Source organism: Dysidea avara, chromosome 8 (genome assembly GCF_963678975.1).
Source record: "Dysidea avara chromosome 8, odDysAvar1.4, whole genome shotgun sequence".
Classification (NCBI taxonomy): domain Eukaryota; kingdom Metazoa; phylum Porifera; class Demospongiae; order Dictyoceratida; family Dysideidae; genus Dysidea; species Dysidea avara.
Window position 1 is genome coordinate 35,545,933 of NC_089279.1, and position 25,710 is coordinate 35,571,642.

General features: G+C 37.3%; 4 protein-coding genes across 4 annotated transcripts in view; 2 read left to right on the forward strand and 2 right to left on the reverse strand.

Moving 5' to 3' along the window:
* Positions 1 to 2,154, forward strand: part of LOC136265026 (glycosylphosphatidylinositol anchor attachment 1 protein-like) — an 8,747-nt gene extending 6,593 nt beyond the window's left edge. The window contains exon 14 of the mRNA XM_066059785.1: positions 1,731 to 2,154. Coding sequence (XP_065915857.1) covers positions 1,731 to 2,001 — 271 coding nt within the window. The 3' untranslated portion in view covers positions 2,002 to 2,154. The remainder of the gene's footprint in view (positions 1 to 1,730) is intronic.
* A 1,590-nt stretch (positions 2,155 to 3,744) lies between these two features.
* On the reverse strand, positions 3,745 to 6,869 carry LOC136265027 (uncharacterized). The gene is made up of 12 exons (XM_066059787.1): positions 6,670 to 6,869; positions 6,381 to 6,593; positions 6,211 to 6,323; positions 5,948 to 6,036; positions 5,819 to 5,854; positions 5,399 to 5,496; positions 5,002 to 5,217; positions 4,546 to 4,658; positions 4,409 to 4,488; positions 4,299 to 4,343; positions 4,177 to 4,252; positions 3,745 to 4,129 (listed from the first exon to the last, which is right to left on the reverse strand). The coding sequence occupies exons 1-12, from the start codon at positions 6,820 to 6,822 to the stop codon at positions 3,868 to 3,870; spliced, it is 1,494 nt and encodes a 497-aa protein (XP_065915859.1). The 5' UTR covers positions 6,823 to 6,869; the 3' UTR covers positions 3,745 to 3,867.
* Positions 6,870 to 7,912: 1,043 nt separating this feature from the next.
* Positions 7,913 to 9,696, reverse strand: LOC136265037 (GLIPR1-like protein 1). The gene is made up of 8 exons (XM_066059799.1): positions 9,512 to 9,696; positions 9,225 to 9,464; positions 9,065 to 9,177; positions 8,829 to 8,899; positions 8,706 to 8,780; positions 8,577 to 8,652; positions 8,254 to 8,437; positions 7,913 to 8,196 (listed from the first exon to the last, which is right to left on the reverse strand). Exons 1-8 carry the CDS (start codon positions 9,653 to 9,655, stop codon positions 8,140 to 8,142), a joined length of 960 nt encoding a protein of 319 aa, XP_065915871.1. The 5' UTR covers positions 9,656 to 9,696; the 3' UTR covers positions 7,913 to 8,139.
* A 2,445-nt stretch (positions 9,697 to 12,141) lies between these two features.
* Positions 12,142 to 25,449, forward strand: LOC136264978 (protein NLRC5-like). The gene is made up of 3 exons (XM_066059742.1): positions 12,142 to 12,308; positions 15,887 to 15,981; positions 20,153 to 25,449. Exons 2-3 carry the CDS (start codon positions 15,909 to 15,911, stop codon positions 25,360 to 25,362), a joined length of 5,283 nt encoding a protein of 1,760 aa, XP_065915814.1. The 5' UTR covers positions 12,142 to 12,308; positions 15,887 to 15,908; the 3' UTR covers positions 25,363 to 25,449.
* Positions 25,450 to 25,710: the final 261 nt, after the last annotated feature.

Here is a 25,710-nt window from a genome sequence, read left to right on the forward strand (position 1 = left end):
TGAGTGTGCGTGTACATGCATGCATGTGTGTATGTGTGTGCGTCGCATTGTGTGATGCAGCATAGTCTCACAGGATTCCAGGATTGATCTTTGGTAGTATCCTGTTGCTGTTGGTCTTTGAGCATGAAAATGTTACATTGCTCTAATCCACATAGGTGACCTGGTGTCAAGTGAGGAGTTAGCTATATAATGGGTACTGTCAATGCACCAATGGTCCGGGCATATAAGGTTGGGGCGGACCATTTATGCTGTCATAAATGGTCCAGGCTGAACATAAATGGTCCACCTCCAGTCTGCCGTGCATGCACCCGCTAATTAACTATGTTTCTCCAGCAACTGTCTGGATACTCCGCCAGTATTCGCTAACTGCTGAGGACGAACTGTCTCCAGACTTTGACTTTGGTTAAGTTGGTAGTATAGTCAGGTATAATAGGTATTAGTTTTTGTCACTCAGTATAGCTAGTCACAGCACAAGTGGCTTAATTAGCTTTAGCATTGACTTTTATAACCCAGACCAGTTTTGCTCGGGTATAGGACCATTTTTGTTGTCACAGCTGGTCCGGCCGGACCGTTTATGCACCCGGACCAAATATTTTGTTACAGTACCTGGGGAACCAGCTGTCCATGTCTGACATAATCGGTGTGGAGCTTCCACTGCACTAAACTCTATAAACATTACCACACACACACAAACACCACCTGCACCATAGCAAGAGTAGATCTTCCTCTTCATGCTACATTGTAGTCGTTCAGTGTGTTCCTTACTTAAAACCATAAACTAGTTGCTCTGTATGACTCTTCACAAACTGCTTCATGGTAGAGCTATATGTGCACTTTGTTGAATTTTAGTGCGCAAACTCTAATGTAAAACTACAATGTAAAGTAAATGCCAACAAGGTGTGTGTACATGTAATGATTACAACACATTATAATCAGCCAGCAAATATTTGTTAATGATTTTCCATTAATTATACACCAGAAGATATATTCCCATTATTAAATTGTTTTTTTTATGTATAACTGACTTTGTTAAGTGCATTACAATTGTAAAATAGATCAATTCTGTGTATGGTGAAGGTGTTAAAGGAGTACTTGTTTAAAAGCTGACCTTGAGCATTATAGTTTGTTAGTTGCTAAAGTGTTAAAACTTCAATTCCATTTCTGTATTCCACAATTCCATTCCAACGTTTGTAAACTGACTGTTTTACTGGGTAGGTGTGATTATGAATATGTCAGCTAGAGGCTTTGTTTTTGTTTGTGTAGTATGCACACGTGTCCCATCTTTGCCTGTGAGATGTAATACAGCCTCCTACAGGTTTATTAGCACTGACTTGTAGCACACAAGTGTCCCAGTGTGTGTGTGTGTAGTGTGGTGTAGTGCTGAGCGATAGTAAAAATTTTACTATTACGATAGTTACTCATTAAATATCGCGATAGTGAATACTATCCCGATAGTTTATGAAACACTTTGCTCTTAACAAAGTCTCAGTTGTACAGCTATGATTTGTAGTCATATAGAAAGTTATTTTGCATGCACATTATCATAACTATCACGATAGTGATATCCCTACTATCGCGATAACGATAGTGATTTACTATTGCGATATATCACACTATCGATACTATTGCTCAGCCCTAGTGTGGTGCACAAAAGTTTGCATATTTTTAAAATCCTAATACATACTACATAACTTATGGATTGTTTTAATTGATTTTTTTCTTCCTAATAGATGTGACATGAAATGTTTGATACGAGTACTGGCCACTCTCCTGTTATCACCGGTGCTAGTCTTCTTCTACTGCTGTGTGCTACATGTGTATACTTTTGTAGAAGTGGGCAATGACTATTCCACACTCCTTCTGAAAGCATTTGAATTCACCAGTGAAGGCTTAACAGAACTCTACCTTAGCTCACAAGTGCTGGGCTCGTGGGTGTATGTGACTATCTGTGTTTGTGTGTGGCCATTGTGGCTTGTAACTTGGAGTCTAAACTTCCAGTAAAATATACTACACAACTAGGAATTAGTTTTGTATATCTCTAATAGAGCAGTCAACAATTGTACAGTGATGATCAGATACTGTAAATTCATTACTTGTGTATTAGTGAACATTTCCAAGGAATTTGCATTGTGGCAATGCTATTTGTGAAACCAAGTTTGTGAGGAGGCATGTTTTAACAAGAGAGTTGTGAACTGGTAGTAGTTTGCGTATGTGACTTTGTGTGGCCACACCTTCACCTGTGAAACATGGTACAGCCACCTGCAGGTTACTAGTCCTGCCCCAGGAGGATTTTCCTGTAGTAACTCCTATCACCTGAGCAGTGCACAGGTACATGTGACTATGTATACAGTGGCCTAAGGATTTGCTTTGTGTGTGTGTGTGTGTGCGTGCGGCGTGTGTGTGTGTATGTGTGTGGTGTGGGGTTGAGTGGTACTGGTATTTTCTACTTGTAGTTATTGCAGTGAGGTGACCTTCCATGTCATGTAGTAACACCAATAGACGTTTAAAAGGCCGGTTAGGTAGCACTAGAAATTGCCACTGTATTACAAAAATATTGCTTTGGTACAACGTAAGTGTCCGATATTTTTGAAATGAAATGTGTTGTATAAAAATTTGTTTAATGCAGAGTTAAAAGTGTTGAAAGACACTAAACGGTATTGCGGTATTTTCAAAATGGCCATGATACTTAGTATTGCTCATCATAATTTTGTGTATGGGTGATGATATTAAAATATTGTCCAACCCAGGTGTAGCATATTAGTGAACAATCCCAAGGAGTTTGTAAAACCAGGAGGTGCATGTTTTAACAAGTGTGTTGTCAACTGTGTGTGATGGTACCTTGGCTGCCCACACCTTCACCAGGATTTACATTGCATGTATATGATATTGCATGTACCGTATATGACCGTATAGAAGCCCGGGCGTTTATTTCCTATAAATCATTTTTGACCCGGCGTTTAAACAAGACCGGCGTTAATTTGGACCCGGGCGTTTATTTCTTACTAGCCACTCGTTGAGAATGACAGGTGCCAATACAAGTACCTACGAAATACGAAATCCATAGCCCATCACGTACATAAACCCATTTGGACTCCTCTGCTGGGTGAAACATTGGAAGTTGGGCGGAAAGATGACAATGACCACGATAAATACGCTATGGCCATCACCAGAAGAGAAGGCATAGTCGAACAAGACAAGACACCTAGACTGGTGACGAGACATCACTGTATAGTTAGCAGCTGACACAAGTTTAGAACCCCTTTCAGTGCATATCATTAGCACCCCGGCGTTTAAATGAGCCCGGGCGTTTATTATGACAGTCCCCTAGCTGTACCCGGTGTATATTTGAGCCCCTGCGTGTATTTGAGCCCGGCTTTAATACGGTCATATACGGTATGTGTAGTGTGTGTGTAGTGTGAACTATATCCTATTAGTATTACTAGCTGACCACCCACATGGTGTGTACCAATCACTGCTCCATTTTAGAGTCATTTGAGCAGTGTTTAGTTTTGTGAATATCAGCCACATAAGGTGTCACACACCATAGCCACCTCAAGGGTATAAGGTCTAGTGTCATGTTATAATCTGGTGACTTGGGTAATAACATTCATTGGTAATCAAGCTAATCTGATTGGTTAACTGTCTACATTTTGGTGGAAATATAATCTGGTTATCTGAAGCCTCTAGGTGTCTGTTCTTTGGGTGACAGACCTTCACTAAATGCACAACCAAGTAAATGTCCAGTTTCATAATTCAATGATTGTTCTTTTCTGGTATATAAATCAACATGTGTTAAAAATTTTACAATATAGAGATATATACTTAAAGCATACTAAGTATGCGTTGTGTGTTATACAGTGTTGTAAGTTAGTGTTGTAATAGTGCACAGATTGATTGTTGGGGTGGTACAAAGCATTTATAGGTCAGGGACTCCGAGGGGGTTGACTTGTGTGGACTGGCTAGTGATTGCTTGACGCACCTTGCCCACTTGTGTGTGCACACATTGTCACACGGGTTTCTACAGCTCTGTACCAAATTGTCACAATGTCGTGGCTCTTCCACACTTGCTGTTTCATTGAGGTACATGCATGCTCTACAACTGGTGGTGACGCAGCCTGGCTGCCCAGGTCTATATGAAAACAATTATGTTATGTTATCATAACTTATTCTCCTTACATTTTACAAATCTGTTTTTGTCTATTGGAGCATCGCTGATATGAGCACTCTTCTGGGCACTTCTCAATTATTTCTTCTGCACATTATTAATTATTAGACAGTAATACACAGTGCCTTCTCACCATGCATGGCCATGAAGGGTGAGGATGAGATCTGACATGTAGTGCCTAAAGCAGTCAAGAACAGTGTTATTATTTCGGTATGTGTTATAGACAATTTGTTGATTGCTCACATTCTTCAGCTTCAGGACAGTTTTTACATATTTCAGAACAGCTGTCCAATGATTTATATGGCCTCTGCACACCACTGGGACTGAGTGTCACAGCATATAATGTTATTGTCAAAATTCATTGTCTAATGATCACCTACCTGTGGTTGTATAAGCAGACAAACACTTCCACTTCACTCCACTCTGTCAGACCCTCGACTGCTTGGCATATGCTCTGTCCACACCCCATCTTTCTAACTGATGCCAACACAAGCTAAATTGTGATACAGTGAGATGACTTAGACAACTATTATAACCTAATTTAGCAACCAAGACCACCTCGTTATAACAACCATGCCAAGTAGGCCCCAAAAGTAGCTATGGTTTGACTCCATGGCCTTGTTAACAACACCATGCCCATTTGTGGATTGTGTTGGGTATGTATGTGCTTTGAAGTAATGGTTATACAGTGACTCCTCTTAAGATTACTTCTCAATGGTGGACCCCATTTGGACATATGTCAAGTTTGTCAATCACTAGTGCTACTAACTCTGAATTGAAGGAACCCAATATGTCCATCTTAGAGAGGTTCCACTGTGTTACTAATACTATACTACCTGTTTGTACTGGTCACAGCTCTTCCCAGACTTGCAGTGGTTACAGTAGTAGTTGTAGTGTTCTCCCTCTGAATACCACTTAGTTATTGTGTCATTGTAGTCCACACTGCTTCCTTGGGTGAATTGTATGTTTTCTCCATAGCCAGCAGGGCTGTGTGTGAGTGTGCAGCTCTCTGCGTACAACTGTGCTTGTCTTGCTAACTCATCGTCCCATCTCTGTAAAGTAACAACAAGGTGATAACCACACGAGACATATGGTGGCAGAGAGAGAGAGAGAGATGTCAGCTTGTAAAAGGATTATAAGTGTCCGTTATGGTTGTATGTTTTGACATGATGTGAGCTAGTGGTAGAGTGACTATGATGCAATATGATAGCTCACTCCTACTAAGTGTCTTACCAATGTTGTCATGTCGATAGCCTTAGGAGTGACTGATCCCCTTAATAGTCTGTGTAGGTTGATAATGTGAGACCTGTTCATTTGTGATGTTGTAGCTCCTGTCAAAATGTAATGTGACAGTGTATAATCTGTTACTGATCTGTTACTGATACCGTATCATACTCCAACTACACTGTTTACTCAATTCCCATCACTTTAAAGGACCTTCAAACTAACAGAATCAAGTAAACAGGTCCCCATAACAAAGACTAAGTTTATAAATTAAGCAAGTCAAATAATTTATGTATGATAATATTCTAAAAATAGATTATTATTTTTAAGTGCTTTGTTATTATAGTACTAAGTGTCTGCATTCTTCTCATATTGTCCATGAATATGGCCAGCAAACATGTACATGATAACTAACTAAGGGCTACTCACCCACAGTCTGTTCTGTCTCCTTAGACTTGCAGTCACCTAAAAGACAGAATGATTTGTCATGGCACATGACAACAAAATGACCAAAAACAGGCTGTAATAGTGGCATCATTAATTTATTATAATACTTACAATCAGAGTCAACAATCTCAGGACATTTGTTGCAAATGACATCACAGCCATCCTGTATCTGGTAAGGTCTTCTAGCTCTAATGTCTACTCTATAAGGACACAGGATTTCTCATGTGAATAACAGTTATGATAATAGCATGACAAGCCATATTAATGGTTTTATAAAAGTCTGACAGGATTGTAACGAGTTTAACATGTGTTACCAATGATGTTTCTGATTTTCTGGTCCCTGTATGCTTCATGTGGTATGTGTGTCAACTCACTCTTTCTCATAATAACACTTGATAACAATTGTAGTGTAGTCTTCAGTGGGGCCAGCCACATAAGGACACCAAGCTGTAGCACAGCCTACCTGTCTGTTCATTGCCCATACAGCCTATATAGGAAGGATGGGTAGCCATTATAGGGTGTGTGGTTATGCTAGAGTACTCACCTGTGAGTAATGACTGCATGTCTTTCCCGGACTACACTTGTTGCAATAGTAATCATAATCTGTGCCTTCACTAAACCACTTCTGTACCATGGCCTCATAGTCTAGTTTCTGTATACTGGTAATGTGTACATTTGCTCCACTAGAGCTGTGTTGGTCTCCAGCACAGGATAGCACATCATCTTCAGCCAGGCTAGCTAGCTCATCACTCCACACCTGTTAAGTATACTGTAATAATTACATTAGGCATGCTTGGTGATGTACTGATGTGTTAAGAGGTTATCCAGCTTACCATTTCTCCCATGTTAACAGCAGAAGGTTGTACAACACCCCTCAGAGAGTTATGTGCTCTTACAATATCAGTCTTGTCAAAATCAGTTAGCTGGATGACAGTGTCTTGACCAAAAGCAGACCAAGCACAGAGCAGTAGAAGAAACAGCATCATCTTGACAAACAAGTTACACAAATTGAGCTATGTCACAAGATTTGTGGCCTTAAATAGTGTCTGTGTGTGCACATGACCAAATATTGCATGTGGTATTTGTGTGGCTTCATTGTTTCACAATATTTACTGCTGTATTCTTCAACTAGTGAAATACACTTATAAATACCGCCCATTTGCTTGAAATTCATACAGCTATCCCTAAATGTATTACCTGTACAGCCAATGGGTGATAATGTAAGAGCAAGAGTTGAGAGTTTTTAACTCTTGGTAAGAGGCCAAATTTCAAATAGTTCTAACTATATCTATCAGTATATTTTAGTGTGTACTAAAAGATTTAATGGGTGGGGTTGATTAGGTCGCTAACAAATTGTCAATATTTTCCTCTAGTGTTCACCACCTGGCAGACGTGCAGGTGTTACCTTAATACAACAAAGAACTATTCACCCATTCATATACACACTATTCATTATACACCACCAACAGTTGAACATTGTTTATGCAAACAAATAATAATCTTTGAAGTGTTTTATTAGGAAAAAATTGAATTGTACCAAGTCTCCTAAGTCTTGATGATGCCGCACAAAAAGAGAAACTTTGTAAAAACTGATATAAGATGTTTAGGGTAAAAAATAATGGCTTTTAAGGTTGCCTGTTTGATACAGTATCACACATGTACTACATGGCCTTATGAAAAGGTATTACTAATGTCGTACTTTTGGTTCCCAGCTGTGATTCACTGTACAACATATAGCTAATGTGACTGATTAGCTGTAGTATTAAAAATGCATGTGTTATGAAAATGTCACAATCTTTGTCCTGACATGGTTAATGAGGTCATGAAGTACACCTTAGCTATGTTTGGGACCTACTTGACATGGTCACTATAATGAGATGGTCTTATTAATGAGGTCATGGAAGTACACCTTAGCTATGTGACCACTACAATGAGGTGGTCTTATTAATGAGTACATCTTAGCTATGTTTGGGACCTACTTGACATGGTCACTACAAGAGGTGTTTACTACTGACAAACCTTTTCACCCTAAGTGGTATGTAGCTAATGCTTGGTAGTACATTAAGTATGTCAACGTTAAGAGAACACAATTGCAATTATTCACAATATACACAAAAGGGATAAATACAAAAATGGGTACAAAGCAGTTCTTCAGTTTGTAACACAATGTAGCTGCTGGAGAAGAGTTCATGACAACGGAAGCTCCAACTACACAGGTAGTTATCTAGCTATTAAAAAGTAAACACAGAAAACAGTCAAATTAAAAGTTTCTTTAGTGGGTCCACAATAGCTAAGAGGGTCAATTACTTTGGAGGAATATGGCACTTGAAGTACTTCATGTGGTGAAGACGTCTATTATTCTAAAATATTAAACAATTACAGTTAACTAGTGTACTTATGTACTACTCTACACTCACAGGATATGCTGGTCTTTCAAAATTGTCTTTAATACAATGTGTCCAGTTGCTTAGACAATTTCTGTTACGCCAGTCACGGCACATCTTGTCATGGCAACCTGGTGGCATAATCCTATTATGTTTATCAAAGTAGCACACTTTGCAGTTGGTGATGACACAGGTGTCGCCAGTCTTATGAGAAGGCCTATAAAACAACATTAATTTTTAGTCTTGCCCCATGATACAGTGTATATCCATGAGATATGGACTGGTAACAACTGCTGTATGTACATGAACGACAACGTGTTAGCCAATTCACAACTTACAGTTGTTATACAACTCACATGCTGCAAGCTTTATCGAAGAACTTGTTTCTTTTAGGTGAAGTACAGTACTCAATATTACAAATAGGTGGACACCCTGTGAGTATACAATATGTTAGTGCATAATCTGTACCCTAAGTATGGCTTTACTTTCAATGAAATGTTTTTCAGCGTCATACTCTGGGTTAGGCAGTCTTATTATAGGAGGACGCTTTACATATGAACCTATACAATGTCATACAAATAATTTGATAATTTTGAGTACCTACTGACATTGAGGATCCTCAGGACATTTAGTACAGATGTCAACTGGAGAGTCATAAGGACGTGAGCTGGTGGAAAACCTAAAAGTGATATGATAAAATTCACATACTTCATTGAATCAATGTACAACATTTCTCAATAATTTTTGACCACAAGACTACTAGATTCAGACCACTGCAATTACTCCAATACCACAGCACAAATTACATTTGATGACTGTATGGTTACACTGAAGACCACTAAACCTTTTATCATAAATGCAGACAAACACCATGGGGTGTAGTTCCATTGTGTTCTCAGAGTTACCCATACAGTCTTGTATTGCACACCCAACAGTTGTAGCTTCAGCAGTCAACAACTACAGTGTATTGTGTAGTGTAACTATTATGATCATAGTAACACTACCTGTTTGATCCTCTTGCATTTCCCAAAATCACAAGTGTCACAGTAATAATTGTAGTGTATAGTTTGTCCTTCCCACTGACTGATCAAGTTGGGAATGCTATAAGATGGTCCCTCCCCAATGGCTATATTAGCACCAAATTCATCAATGCCCTGCAACTCCTCCTCTCTAAACATTGGGTTGATGCTGCTACACTGACTAGCATACAACTGAGCTGCTATAGCTAATTCATCACTCCATTCCTATAGAGCTGTTTGGCTACACGATAGACTACAACTATTATACTCACCAGGTCTGGCATAGTTGTAGCAGGAGGCTGCACATTCTGTCTTATCTTGTTGTGAAGTGAGACAATTATAGACTTCTCTTCTACAGAGAATTCTACTGCAGTTGAAGTTGTCACCACCAGCAACACCAACAACAAGGACCTCATCTTCTCTCAGCCACCAACTGTTTACAAGGATAGTCCCCATCTGTTATATGTGGTAGTTATTGCACATGTACAGCTTCATGGTGTAGAGACAGGTTGGGCAAGGTGTCTAGCTATAATCACATTCCTTAACCATGTAAAGCTTGTAAGAGTGTGTGCTGTTCTTGAGGAAACTGTCAGGTAATGGCAATAGTGGAGTACAGTACACACACTATTCAGTCTATGATGTGTAAAACCAATTAAGAAAAAGAGTACAAGAAAGTAAGAGTACAACTTGGTAAAATATAGCAAGACTGTGCAAGTCTTTCAAAATGCAATAACCAGGCAAAACATATCACAGACTAAAATTGATCTTTAAAGTAAATCTTGTAAGTATATGTTTTAGTAGCAAATGTGGATAAGCAGAAAATATGCATAATTGTTGAGCAGTGAAAGTACATACGTACAATGAACAGCATTACATAAGGACTATATAGTGTCAAGCAAAATAAAAGGCATAATAGGCTAGAGTGCTATACAAAGTGACTGTTCTATTAGATAGTATCAATTTAAGGAACTAGCTCTTGCACTCCATTAGGATTTTTAAGGAAATTAAGATCCATAAATATCCTCCTAATATACTGGCAGTGAAAAGTGAAATACTCTAACAGAGTATTCACTGATTAAAATGTCCCAAGAATGTTGTAAAAAAATGTAGTTAACCTATCCAGGAGCATAATACAAGCATGATGGGAACACTGAAGAGCATAACAGGTCAAGTTTTGCTGAAAGCATTTTAAGCAAAATTTTGAGCAAAGGTGACTCAGGCCTACCAAATGTTACAAGTCCCATTGAATGGCACCAAACCTGCTATGTTGCCCTAGTATATGTGACACATATATTTATAACTGAGAATTATTGTGGTATAAAAATTTGCAGTTTTTCAAAAGCACATTTTTTCGTTTGATCTCTCAGTAAAACAGTCTTATGTTCTTACTAAATTCTTCAATGTGTTCACAGGGACATAAACTGAATTTTTAAGGAATTTCCACTTCCTATAGTTTTGAATGTGAAGATAATGAGGTCTCACTCTGACAATCCCAGCTGTTGACAGCTTTCAAACACGTAGTTTTAGTAGAGTGTATAGAGGTGATGTATCAAGAATTACCATGGTGACCGCTTCCTCCATGTTAAATATTAATACCTTCACATATGTGTAACCAGACAATAAACAAGTTACCAGACAAAGCCAACTACAGGTGCGTGTCAGTATAGGTCCACATATATAATTGCACCAAAGTGGTATATACATATAAATGCTGGTTCTGGAGGTCTGTCATAGAGTGAAAACTCTTGTACATGGATATGCACTGGTGTTTGCAATACAATATTAAATGCTTTATATATATGCATGCATGAATGATGATGCATGGGCTGTGTTTTTACAATATTCTGTTGTTTTCCTTACTAGGTATTTGTCATGCCTTAGCATTTATATGACTTACCAAATGTTGTGCAGATTTGTGAGCCATGCAGATGATATGGAAATATATGCATTGCAGCAATACTAACTTCAGTTGCCTAGATCATCTGCATAATCTGCAGCAGGATCCTCTGAATTCATGGCTCTCTGACTCTAATATTATCATCAGAATGTCTAATATTGGCTCTTGTCAAAAGTTATGATGAATTGTATGCAAGGGCTGCGGAGAAGGAGGGGAGTAAGGGGGGCTGTAGCCCCTGTCAAAAATATTATTGAAGGGGCTTACTAATACAACAGTCAAACCAATATTAATAGTACTCTGATAAACTGCTAAAATCACTCCCAGATTTAATCTCAGAAGGCCTAATTTTCAAAATTTCTGGGGGCATGCTCCCAGATCCCCCAAGATTAGCATGCCGCGCACTAAAACATGCGAGAAAACATGTTATCCCCTAGATAAGCCTAGCTACACCTCTGCATCCCCTCCCCTTAAATAACTACTTGTCGCATGTCCCACAAGATCCAAGGCAGACTACTGCTAAAGTTGAATACTCAGCGCATACTTACTAGACATGTACCCTAAAGTTAAATTCTCGGACACGTTTATTTTTTTACTTGTAATGTACAGGACTCAGACTATGGTACATGTAAACATGCAAGTGATTAGTTTAATAAGTAATTTTCTAAAAGTGCATTTGTCCAAGTCTGGTGATGGTGACCAATGAAATATCACAGGATCATATTGATCGAACACCACAAAACCCTACTAGCTCCATGGATTTGAGCTGGATATACTCAGGCTCTTCTGCAATCAATGTCGGTTCACTCGGTTGTAATAATCATCTCGACCCACAATGAAAAGAAAGATCTATTATTATTATTACTGTGTAAACCTCACACAGAGTATACAAAACAGATCATAATGGTACAAATGAGTGCTATAACAGATAGTGTGCTAATTTTTCTTAAATTCATCTAAGTTGTTGATGATTTCTTATTTCTACTAAGGAACTACCGGTATAAATACGGGACCACCTTTTTGAAATAGTAAATAGATGATGGCCATCATTATCACCCAGACAAATCGTAGGGGCGCGCTCTATTTCAGAGGGGGTTTCTGGAACCCCCCTGTAGTGATGGTGATCATATAGAAGTAGATCGAGGGAGACACGTACATTTGATACTTCTTAAATAGTAAGTGTTTTTTCATACTGCTGCAGATGATCCCAGATAGCTAGTATAATAATATAAGACTTACCTCCGCGTTGTCGACCCTCCGATTTACGACTGCCAGGGTACACTCGCAGACATTTTTCTCCGCGGTGACAGACAATTCTAATCGATAAGCGGCACCCTGAAACGCATCGACCATTAGGCATAGATAGTAGTCTCGCGCCCAGACCGCTTTTTTTTCTTTTGTGTGGGGCGGAGAAAAAAAGGGTCTAGTGGTGATGAATAACAAAGGCTTGTTAACGAAGCAACAATAGGAAGCCGGAAGTGTTTTGTTAGTCCATAGATTATATATTCCCTACTTATAATCTATGGTCTGGCGTGGCCGGACCCTCGGCGTAACAGGGGGTGTCATGTAGCTACTCGCTGTAGGGAGATCTGCGTCTACGATCAAAGTCTTGACCGACCGAAATTTCGCTTTGACCCAGGGGCGGAGAAATAGGGGGGCGGTGGGGGCAACTGACCCCCCCCCCCCCCCCCCCCTCACTTTTTCCAGTGCCCAATTGCCAAAGCAAAGCACTGAACTACTTTAGTCATTAGCCAACTTACTTTGCCTTTATTTACTGGGGTTTGTGCTAAAGGTTATGCAAGCACGGAACATTGCATGAATCAGTACTTGGAGTGCACGAGATCGATATACTCTAATAGAACAGTCACCTAACTACTCTAATAGAACATTTAGCGGAATCATTATAAGTTTGCCCTGCTTCTGCTATATGCAATTAATTCAATATGTCTTCACTACAACCCTTATATCTATATGTATATAATCAACAGCATGAGTCTATCTGAAATGCCTTCATTTACTGATGTACAGTGTCTCAATGATAGTCATTGCATAGCAGTATTGTATTCAAGTACACATGTTCCACTGAAAATGCTATCAGATTCAATCTCAAACATCCCAATCTCAAAATTTTCCTGTGGGGGCATGCCTCTAAACCCCTTAGTATTGGCGCACTTTGCATGCTAGAGTGCAAAGCACAGTTACTAGAGTACAGTTAATAATTTTAAAACACTTTGTAACTTACAGCCAACCCACATGACTTCCCCCCCCCCCACTTTTGAGTACTGTTCTCTGTCCCTGCTTTGACCTGTGACTAAGAGCCCTTTTCAATCTTTGACCGGTGACCTAGTGACAATATTTCAGCACTTTTCGATTGTGGGTTGGAAATTTTCAAGGGGTAGGTAACGACCTGAAATTTCGTAGATCACCTCTGAAATTATTTCTGAAAGATGAAATATTGCCTGAAATTTGTGCAGTTTGAAAGATGAAATTTGACGATTGAAAAGATGTAACGAAAATTTACGGAATGTGAATCATTCGGTGTTTGGTCTTCTTTTGCTTTGTCCACTCTTTTTACAATTACTGACTGCACTACAGTTAAAATGGTTTGTCTTGGAAGTTGGCTAGGAGGCAATTGTTGCAAAGGTTATCAGTGACTTTATGGAAATACAATGCCAAAATGATCCTCAGACACTATGCTCTTTGCTCAGAGGACACTATAGATTTTGTTTAGGTTTTTTAATGTAGTTAAGTTGAAAGTAGTTTAGTTTATTGTAATTAGTGTGGTATTTTGTAATTAGCTAGTCTTTGTATTTTTTTTGTGTTAGTTAACTTTGTATCCATTACGCTTCTTTGTCGGCTATAAAAAAAAAAAAGGGATTTTACGGAGTTTATAATTTACGGATTTACTAAATTTAAATTTTACAGCGATATTTGAACTGAAGTTTGTCTTCAAGTGAAAGATGAAATATGGGCAGTCGTACGTATTTCTGAAAGATGAAATATGGCCAGTCATATTTCTGAAAGATGAAATATGGGCAGTTTTGAAATTTCGTAGACGATTTTAGCTCGGTACCTACCCCTCAGAAATTTTTATCCTTGACCGTTGACTTGGCACGAATTTGATGGCCTTGACCGTTGACTTGGAACTAATGTGATGATCTTGATCTTTGACTTAGACTTTGACTGCAGTCACAGATCTACCTACAGTGAGTGCCTGTATGTCACCCCCTTGCATAAGGCGACTTACACCGAGGGTCTGGCTAGTATTTTGCCAGGGTTATTGTTCCGGAATTCCACTAGATTTCTCTCTCTAGTACACTAGCTGTATGAAAGGAAATGCCAATTTGGTGTCTAGTAGCTAGTATGCCCAGAGTATTCGACTTTAGGACATGGTGTGACCAGTAGTTTGCCTTGGGTCTTGTACTTTAGGGCACACAACCAGTAGTTGCCTCGGGTCTTGTATTTTAGGGATGCAACAAATAGTTTTTTTTTTTAAAGTTATTTAAACAGGGGGACAGCATCAGCTTTTTTTTCACAGGCAAACCTCAGGTTAGCATTAGGGTAAGGGTTCAGCTTTGGTTTCTTCTTCATATTCATTACTCTAATATATAGACATCACTTCAGTTGGATGTTTATAAGGTAGAAACTAAGGGAAGTGGGTAGCTGGCAACTAGTGGTTTCAACTTGGGCTCACGTACTGGGGGTTCTGGGTTTGATTCTCGAGCTAGAATTTTGTGTTTTTTTTCCATTTGAGTACCCTTTTTGTCTAAGCTTTATTTTTATTCATGTGACTGCCAGAGCAACACCCGATGGAGTGCAAAGGACCATTAGCTAAGTATACATACAGTATGTTCATGGGTTGGTGTTGCATGCAGGTGTAAGTTGCAATAACTGTGGAAGATTCTTACATGTAAATGCAGTGACTGTTCTACTAAATATTTGACTGACTGCTTTATTGAATATATATTTTTTGGGAGGGGGGGATGCATGCTTCCTGTGCCTCCACCATAGACCGTCTAAGCCATATACTCTTGCATGCAAAATTGCAGATATTTGACTTAGTCCTTATTGGCTGCTGTAAATTACAAAGCTCCAAAGTCACCTCAACTCTGCTGTGCAGTCTTATATTTGGCTGCATGTGGAGCTCATGCACATTGAATAGTCACCTATATCGAACACAAAGCTATTTTATGAACATTGATCGCTACTGTTCAATAGTAAATGGAGACATGCACCCATGATGACGACACCTTGCAAATATAGCTATATTGTTTTACGTTTCTTTGACAATAGAGCCTAGCTAGTATAGCTACTGCACCTGACCTGCGCAATACTCAATCCAAATCCAGGGTTTTGACTACCCTCTCTCTTAGAAAATTCATCAGTTCCGAGGATACAGCAATCTCATGGCAAAGGCACGTGTAAGGGAATATAATATAGCAATTTGTATGTGCCATTAAATCTTGTTAGCTAACTGGCAAAGTTTTGCTGACTGTTTGCTCTTCTAGACTTCTAGATGCATTTATGCTGTGACCAATGCTAATAACGTACATACCCTAGTGTGCATTTCAGTTACACAGCACAGTAGGGATATTTGTTTCTTATTGTTTACAGTAATTGGATATTACACACTACTTCGACCCAGTACTTTTTATTGGGATGCTACATGTACATTCTCCCTACTCTAGTTTAAAATTCCTGTATATATTTTAACTATGCAATCTACTACATACTGTACTTTTGTGTTTGTTAGAGAGCAGTAAACTCACTGTATCATGGGTCAAATTTTTCCTTGGAACATTAGTCAAATTTTATCTTGGAACACTGATGACAGTAGATCTGATCAAGGTATTAATGTTATTAAGCCATGTGTGCAGTCATTTGGCTGCAAGTGTGTTTTTGATTTTAGAAGAATATCTGTGCATATATGATGTAATTCAGAGAGGATTATCGTTCACCATGGACTTTTACTGCCAATTAGACCACTTGATTACCTACTGGGCCAGTCAAGAATGGTCGACCACTTTCCGCTAAATAGATATAATCTGCTTGAGCAGTCAGCTATACTCTAATACAGCAAAAGTGCTTTTAAAAAGATGTACCTACACACTATGTTTGCCTGCATAGGAGGTGCATTTTACTGGCTTTAATACAGGGATGGATCCAGGAGCTGGAAAAGGGAAGGGCACAAACAAGTTCAGATTTACACCATTAAAAATGGGAATCAACTATAGCTGCAATCTGTTGTAGTTGATGTACACATAGCAGCAAATAATCACCTCTCAGCAGTGTTTCACTGTGCCATTTAGGCCATTGCAGAAGGTTGTAAAGTCTTAAAAGGTGCTTAAAAAGCTTAAACACTTGTCACACAATAATTATTTCTAGAGATGCTTAATATGCACGAAGGTGCTGAGTGACAGATTGAGTTTGATTTCAGGTTAAATGTGTAGTAAGGATAGGTAATATGTCTGCCTTTTAAGCTAAAAAGTATTCATTTCTTGATTTATTGACCTAACTGGCATTATCAAAGTGATAGCTATAGCTAGCTATTCTTCCTAAAAGAAAAGGACAGAGGAGGGGCATTTGCTCCAAATGCCCCATCCTGGATCCGCCATTGTAATATGCTGTGTACCTTACCACTACATGTACACATTGTCTTCAATAGCCTTTTAAAATGTCATACAGTATTATACAGTATGATAGTACTGTACAGTAGGGATCCCTTGCCCCTGCATGCTTCTTAAAATTCCACCATCAAAAGATTCAAAACCATCCAGCATAGAAACATCTCATGTGACGAAAAGCACCTTTACGGAAGAGTCCTAGTGTTACTAATGCCAGGTACGATAGTAGGGACCACAAAGGTTTGGGCATGGCCCACCAAAAAAATTACCCAATAACCAACCTCAATTTTCCCTGACAATGATGAGGCAGTATTGGTTAGGTAAAACTAAGCCCAAACAAGGTATGGCTCGAAACGCTTTCAACAAGTTACTACAGACTTTTAAATATTTATTAAAGGCTGATTGACTGATGCCTTCAGACAAGCATAACTCGATAACGGCTAAGGCTACATACAGGCTTGATTTTTTCACTGTTTGACATCGCTTCAGCCAGACACGTGCCTTTTGGCATACTGCAGTACGTACAATGCATTCTTCATGGACTTACCAGTGTTCCCTTTTTGTCCCATTCCTCTTTGCTGACAGTGAAAGGTGTCGATTTGGCAATAGCATGTGATGGCTTCTCTTCGTAACGGAAATCATCCATATTTTTTATAGTGGCTACTTTCATTGCTGAGGTGCTTTTTGAACTGTTCTTGGTTCATAATGTTTTGTGACAGGTTGAACATAGCTGACAATGAACCATAATGAATATCTCAATTTTCAGAAGATAATGCATGGGCTCACCAATCATAATAATTATTTTACAAAGTACACAAAAGAATTTGGAATTTTCAACTGGAGTAGGGACATAACTCATCCATAAAAAGTACTGAAACAAGTTGGAGTAGTCCATGATGTTAAATCACAGTAAAACAATAAGAAGTGTTATATCCCTACTGTACTATAATGGAAATTTACAGTAGGGATATAACACTTCTTATTGTTTTACTGTGATTTAATATCATGCACTACTCCAGCTTGTTTCAGTACTTTTTATCGATGTGCTATGGTCCCTACTCTAGTTGAAAATTCCAAATAATTTATTTTGTGTACTTGCTTTCATATATAAAGTAGAAATTAAACAAGGTGAACATCTGTGACAGCAGTGGCTCAGTGTTATAGTTAAAGATTTGAGTGTTCAGTACGGAGGTTCCTGGTTCAAACTCTGGTAACTTTTTTTTGACAGTTTCATGCACCTTTTTTAATCCTATGGTGACTGTTGTATCTAAACTCTTTGATTTACAGTTGTTTGGCTTTTGCTTTTGTAACTCTGTTGTTGGTTTTTCTAACCATCAAGGCACTGCTATGATGGCTAGCCAAATTTCAAGTCATTCCCATTAGCAGTTTGCCTAGTAGTTGTGACGAAATTTTGATCTTTTTTATGCAAGTGAATGTTCATAGCACCATTGATACTTAGGCCACTTATTTTTAATTTTATGTTTCAGATCCCCCACCTTCATTGCTATGTCTCGCCATCTAAATTTGGCTATTATTATAACATCATGCAAGTTTTGAATTCACCATTATTTCATCATTCAGTGCATAACGAAGTTATAAACTAACTATAGAGAGCCCGAATGTAGGTGGACACCTTGACAATAATAAAAATTTATTGATTAGTATTCAGTTGTGCTACACTAGTGTAGCTACTTACCAATGTCACAATGGCTTTCTCGGATAGTAGCTGATGCCCTATTAGGGAGTTACGATCTTTTATTAATCACTATCCTGCTGATCTTAGAAGTGAAAGGGGGGTAATTACTTAATTAAAACCTCCTATAACTCTAATAAAACAGTCAGGTGCACCCTAAGATTGTAGTGAATAATGATAGAGCCACCTGCCTGCATTGGTTAGATCTGAAACACAAAAATATTAACAGTAAGTGGCCTTATCAGATTCCTTACAAACTTAGTACATGAATTCACCTTTTTATGCTTTTTATCTGTACCAATTCTGTAGGTAATTGAATTACATGTTTGAGTAACAATTTTTGCAAAGTGTGTGAAAAGGATAATCTAAAACAAAATAAATACGTGAAACTTTGACTGCCCTTATCTCACAAATGGCTGGAACAAATTTGCCTTGTGGCTACTCTACTTGGCAGATAGCTATAGTGTAAAAGGGGCCAGGAAGCTACTGTATGCAGTTATGAAAATTGCATTTTCTTTTTTGTCAACATACACACAGTGTGGCATGCTGGCTGGCTTTCTTGACTAGATGACACACTACTGTGTGTGTTGATCTGGACTTTTGGAACCCTGAATTCCAAAAATCCAGCGATTACCGGATGTTACAGTATTTTGAGCACTACAGAGCCTGCTCCCACACTTCTGTGGATTTGGACTGACATACTCGCATACTCTTCCCAAACTAATCCAAGGAACTGGACGTATTCTGTTAAATGTGTTATATAATATGTACACATATGTAGGGACGGATCCAGACTTATGGAAAGGGGGGGTCAAAAATGAACTGAGGCACTACATTGTCTGGTTTGATAAGGTGAGACAAAAAAAAAAGGTCACAGCCAGCTGACAATAGCTGCCCACCTTACCAACCACACATTTATAGCTGATAAAGTACATATAAATCCTTAAATAGTTTCACTACACACTGTTCTAATACTGTGACTACTTTATTAGAGTGACTGCTCTATTAGAGTATCTTGATCTTGGTATACTAAAAGTTTTTGGAGGGGGGGGGGGGGGGGGGGGTCAAGAGCCCCCCCTGTATCCGCCCCTGCACATATGTACATAGATATGTAATAGTTACTGTACATGCATAATAGTTAGCTTTTATGTGGCGCAATTGATATTTTTGCTCGATTCTTACAAATACAATACACCCTGTATAACCCCATCCCCATCTTACTACTAGCCCCTATGCAGTATTTACAAATATATTGAGTCACTTTCAAGTATAACTTTTGGCCACAGCTATTTGGCCCCTGTTTTCTCCTGTACTGTATATGCTGTAAACTCCCTCATCTATTTGATGTGTGAACATTCCAAATAAGCTGTAGGAAGGACAGGAAAGAAAGGTCTTAGAGAATAAGCTTTGAAACCCTTTGACCCCTATAAAATGCAGCAATCGTGAAAGGCAGATGCAGGAGGAGATAACACTGTAAAAAATAAATTGTGTACTGCACAACAATGTGTCGCAATATTATATACACCAATTGGCATATTGGTGTGTATACTGTGACATTTTGGTGTGCAGGACATAAATTTACTTTTTACAGTGAAGAGTATAATAATCAAGTTGCCTGGTCTTGCATACTATATGTACTATAGTAATGTGCTTGTTGTTAACTTTTGTCAAAATTTTCAATATCAATATTTATTTATTTAAGGTGATGAGGGAATTGATACCAGAACACAGTCAGCTAATGATGCAACAAGAAATACAGAAAACATGCTAAATAGCTTATACCCTGGAAACTTTGTCAATATGCTTTACTCCTGTTACAAGTACCATAGTAACTTACAAATAGAAGAAGACGATTTGTATAGTTGGACACCGTGGAATGTAACAAGACATTTTGACAATAAGCTGTCTTCGCATGTAACCCTGTTTGAGTCAGGATATTCATTTCAGAAATTTGAAGTAATAAATAAAGTTTCTGAATTGTTTCAGTTAGAAAATAAGTGGAGCCTACAGCCAAAAACAGTGTTGCTTGTTGGAAGTTCAGGTATAGGAAAAACAACTTTGTGTGCAGAAATAGCCAATCAATGGGGTAAGAAGGAGATATTGCATGATACAAAGTGTTTATTCCTAATAAATTTGGATGATTCTGCTATACAAAAAATATCCAGACTGGAAGATTTGGCATGTTATAGCTTTAAGAAATTTCATCCTGAGTTATCAAACCAACATGTGAGAGAGTTTTTGGAGAATGATAATAGTGATATAACAATAATCATAGATGGTTTTAAAGAACCTGATCATGAAAATAACGCATTTCTTACGAGACTGATTCAACGTAGAATATTAAGACAGTGTAGACTGATTATCACAGTACACCCACTTGCATTGGAAAGAGTACAGAAAATCGTTGATATTAGCCTAAATGTAGAAATACTAGGGTTTACTGAAAATGGTATAAATGTATGTATACAGCAAGAACTACAAGAGCATGCTAATAAAATCACAGTATTACGTTCATACCTTGATGAAAATAAATATGTTAAGAATCTTTGTCACGTGCCTACTCTGTTGATGATTTTAATACAGTTTGTTAAGAAAAATAGTTTGTCAAACATTGGAATGGATCACTGGTTTGAACAAGCAATTTTTCGTTTCGTATGTGCCAGTTCATATCAAGAGGAATCAGATATAACTCACATTTTATATCTTTCAAAGTTAGCATTTGAATCCTTCAGAAACAGGGAATCATGTAATTTTGGCTGTTTATGTGTGCAAGAATATTTAGCTGGACACTATATAGCCAATCTTACAAATCCATGTGAACAGTTTGATCTACTTAAAAAATTCCTATTTAAATCTGACCTTATAGGCACTTGGGCTCAATTGAACTTGGGCAGCATAGTTAATTTTGATTCACATTCTATTTTCTGTCACATCGAAGTAAAAGGTAGTATGTCAAGCTTGCCAAGATTTCATTCTTTATATGGATTCCTTGACCAGTTTAGTCATGAAGATTTTCAAATTTGCAGTAAAATTATATTCCAAGCTATATATTTTGTGCACAGTGAGGAAAAATACTATGAAAGGCATGAAATTATACTTAAAGATTGGTATTATAATGATAGGGAATATGATAAGAATCTATATAATTTGTTTTGTTGGAACAAGGTGTATCTTTCATTGCGTGATGCCTGTAATAGTGATTGTCGTGGAATTGAACTCATTTTATTTCACAAGTACATGCCAGATTTATCATTTTACAAAGCAATAAGACAGCTACTACAAAAGCAACACATTGCAGTGATGTTACGAAATAGTAATGCACTGCTTGGATATAGGGCAAGCTCATGCCAACTAACTGAAGGACTTGCATTGACCTATTTACTAAATGCTTTGATACTGAAGTTCTGTCACATTACTTGTGATATTATCTGTCACTTGAATGTTGAATATTTAGAATCATTATTGATTTCTGATTGTAAATGGAGTGATGTTAATGTATCAATAACCAGTATATTGCAAATGCTAAAGAAAACCTGTACTTTAAAATATCTCAACCTAAGTTGCAACAATTTGCCAGGAGAAGTAGCAAAAGATTTAGCAGAGATAATTCATAGTAATACATCTATTACAGCACTCTATTTAGCTAATAATAGATTACGTTCAATGGGAGGCATAGTTTTACAAGCATTGAAGGATGTTTCAACACTTAAAGTACTTGACTTAGATAACAACAACATGACTGGTGAAATTTCTGAAGAATTAGCTGGTGTTATCAAATGTAATCCTTACTTAGAAGAATTGCACTTGTCTGGTAATGATTTGCAGTCATCAGCAGCAGTGATTCTTCATGCTTTACAACAGCACTCAAAATTGAAATTGCTAAACTTGAATGAAAATAAGATACCTGATACAATTGGGGAAGAAATGGCACTTGTAATTAAATGTAATATTTCTCTTCAAGATTTACGTTTAGGTTTTAATAATTTGAAGTCATCTGTAATTCCAATTTTACTAGCACTAAAGGAATTTAAATTGAGACTTAAAGTATTAAATTTAAATGGTATTGGCATGTCAGGGGAAGTAGCAGTACTTGTGGCAGATGTCATCTGTAATTTTTCTCCTGTAGATTTACAATTGTGTAGCAACAGTTTACATTCTTCAGCAACTGTAATCATGCAAGCATTACAGGAGGCTTACTTTTTAAGAATTCTTAATTTGAATAACAACAACATTTCAGAACAGGCAGCTCAGCATTTAGTAAATGTCATTGAACGTAACTATCGTTATTTGGAGGACTTGCGTTTAAGTTCTAATAATTTACAGTCATCTGCCTGTTTAATTTTAGAAGCTTTGAAGAGGAAACCTAAATCAAGAAAAGCTTTATTTTTGAAAATACTTAATTTAAATAACAATAACATGTCTGCAAAAGTTACAGAACTATTAAGTGATGTAATAAGAGAAAATTATTTACTAGAAGAATTACACCTATCTAATAATAATTTTCAGCAGTCTGCAGTTGTATTTTTGAAAGCTATGAAGTCACTTTCCAGGCTAAAAGTTCTAAATTTAAATGGAAATAAAATGTCAGGCAAAGTAGCACAAGATTTAGCACATGTCATTGAAAATAATCGTTATCATCTACAAGGCCTTCACCTTGGTTTTAATAACATGCGGTCATCCCTAAGTTTAGTGTTACAATCACTAGAAACCATTTCCCATCTTAAAATTTTGAATTTAAGTGGTAATTACATGACAGACTCTGTGGCACAAAAGCTAGCAAATGTCATCAAAGCTAATGTTAATTTGGAGGTTCTACGTGTAAGTTGTAATGATTTCCGAGATTTGAAATCATCAGTGTGGTTCATCTTACGAGCACTACAAGGAATTTCAAATCTGAAAATTCTTGATATGAGTAACAATAATTTGTCTTGTGATGGTGAAATTGTCATAAAAGATTTGGCAGGTGTCATTAACAGTAACAGTTGCTTAGAAGAACTTCGTTTGTCTGGCAATCGTTTACAATTGTGTTCATCAGACTTTGTAGTTTTACAGGCTATGGAAAGGATCTCTAGTCTAAAACGGCTTAACTTGAATTGCAATAAACTATCAGGAGGTGAAACAGGAGAGCACATAGCTCATGTTATAGCAAATAATACTCGTATAGAAGAGTTATCTTTGAGCCATAATTATTTATCTTCTTCTTTAGTTTCAATTTTACGATCACTGAGTAAAGTTTCACATCTCAAAAAATTAAATTTAAATTGCAATAGCATATCAGGGATAGACGCTGCAGAAGACTTGGCGACTGTAATAGCAAACAACACTTGTCTTGAAGAGCTGTGCTTGGGTAACAATAATTTTTATTCTTCAGCAGTTACAATTTTACAAGCACTACAAAACATTAATGGTCTTAAAGTACTTGATTTGAGCAGCAATAATGTTTCAGAAAATGCAGGAGAGCTTCTAGCAAATGTACTAAAATCTAATGCTCATTTAAAAGATCTTCGTTTAAGTTTTAACAAGTTGGGATCATCAGATATTGTAATTATACAAGCTTTGCAGAACATTTCAACACTCAGGATATTATGTTTAAGTGGAAATTACATGTCAGAGAAGACTGGGAAAGACTTGGCAGCTGCCATAGAAAACAACAAGAACATTGAAGACCTGCGTTTAAGTAACAATAATTTTCAAACATCAATTTCTTTGATTTTAGAATCATTAGCAACAACTATGCATCTTAAAGTACTTCACTTGAGTAACAACAGTATTACAGGAAGTGATGCAATAACTTTAGCATTAGTTATAGAAAATAACGTGTCACTAGAAGAAGTGTGCTTACCTAGCAATGGTTTTCACTTATCTGCGGACAAGATTGTACTGGCATTAAAGAAACTTTGCAAGCTTAAAAAGCTTAACTTGAATGATAACTACATGTCAAGTAGTGTCTCATCTGACTTGGCTGATGTAATTGCCAATAATAGTTCTCTGTCTGATTTGTTAATTTCCAAAAACAATTTGCAATCATCTGCCCTAGTTATTTTTGAAGCCCTGATAAGAACATCAGCCTTAAGAAAGCTTAATTTAAATAACAATGGTTTGTCTGGAAGTGTGGCACAAGGCTTAGCACATGTGGTTGATAATAACCCATATCTAGAAGAACTGCATTTATCAAACAATGCCTTACGATCTTCTGTGAAAATAGTTTTAAAGAGTTTACAAAGTTTGTCAAAACTCAAAGTGCTTAATTTAAATAAAATTAGTATTACGAATATTATGTCTCAAGATATACCAAAATGCTTAGGGGAAGTCATTACAAGTAATTCTTACTTAGAAGAACTGCATTTGTCTGAATGTAATTTCCGGTCATCTTCAGCCAAGTTTTTAGAAGCTATGAAAGGAATTTCAAGGCTTAGAAAGCTTAATTTGAACAGTAATAATATGACTGGTGAAGTAGCTGAAGTCCTGGCTGACGCTATTGTACATAATGCTTCCTTAGAGGAACTCTTTTTATCCAATAATAACTTCAATACTTCTGCAATTGTGATTCTGCAAGCTGTAGCAAGACTTACGAAACTCAAGAAACTAAATTTAAATAACAATGCCATGTCCGGAGTAGTAGCAGAACAATTTGCAGATATTATCAGATGCAACACTAGACTAGAAGAGTTGTTTCTGTCTAATAACAATCTGAATTCTTCCACAATTTTGATTTTACAAGCGTTAAAAGGAAATTCTAAACTTAAAGCACTTGACCTAAGATGCAATAACATTTCAGAGGATGTAGTGGAAGACTTAGTGAAATTCATTCACCACAATAACACTCTAGTACACTTAAATTTAGATTCTAACAATTTGCAGATGTATGCACACAAAATGAAAGGAAATAGCAAGTTGAAGATTACTTTATAGAGAAGACTTCAGTTGTCATTATAAAAATACATGCACGACATTTTTTCTTTGAACTGTGTGGAAATGTAGAATATATGTAGAATATCATTGTCACAGCAATTTTAAGCGCCCTCAATCATGTTACTAGATATAATTTGAGGTATTGGTGTGAACATAGCTACTGTCAGTGTTGGGAGTAACGCGCTACTTATGTAACGCGTTACGTAATATTATTACTTTTGTAGTAACAAAGTAATATAACGAAATACGCTATAAAAACAGGTAATATAATGCAAGATACTTTACTTACAAATGTAATGCGTTACCTAAGTAATATAGCTACTGTAACGAGTCTAATATTACGTAATA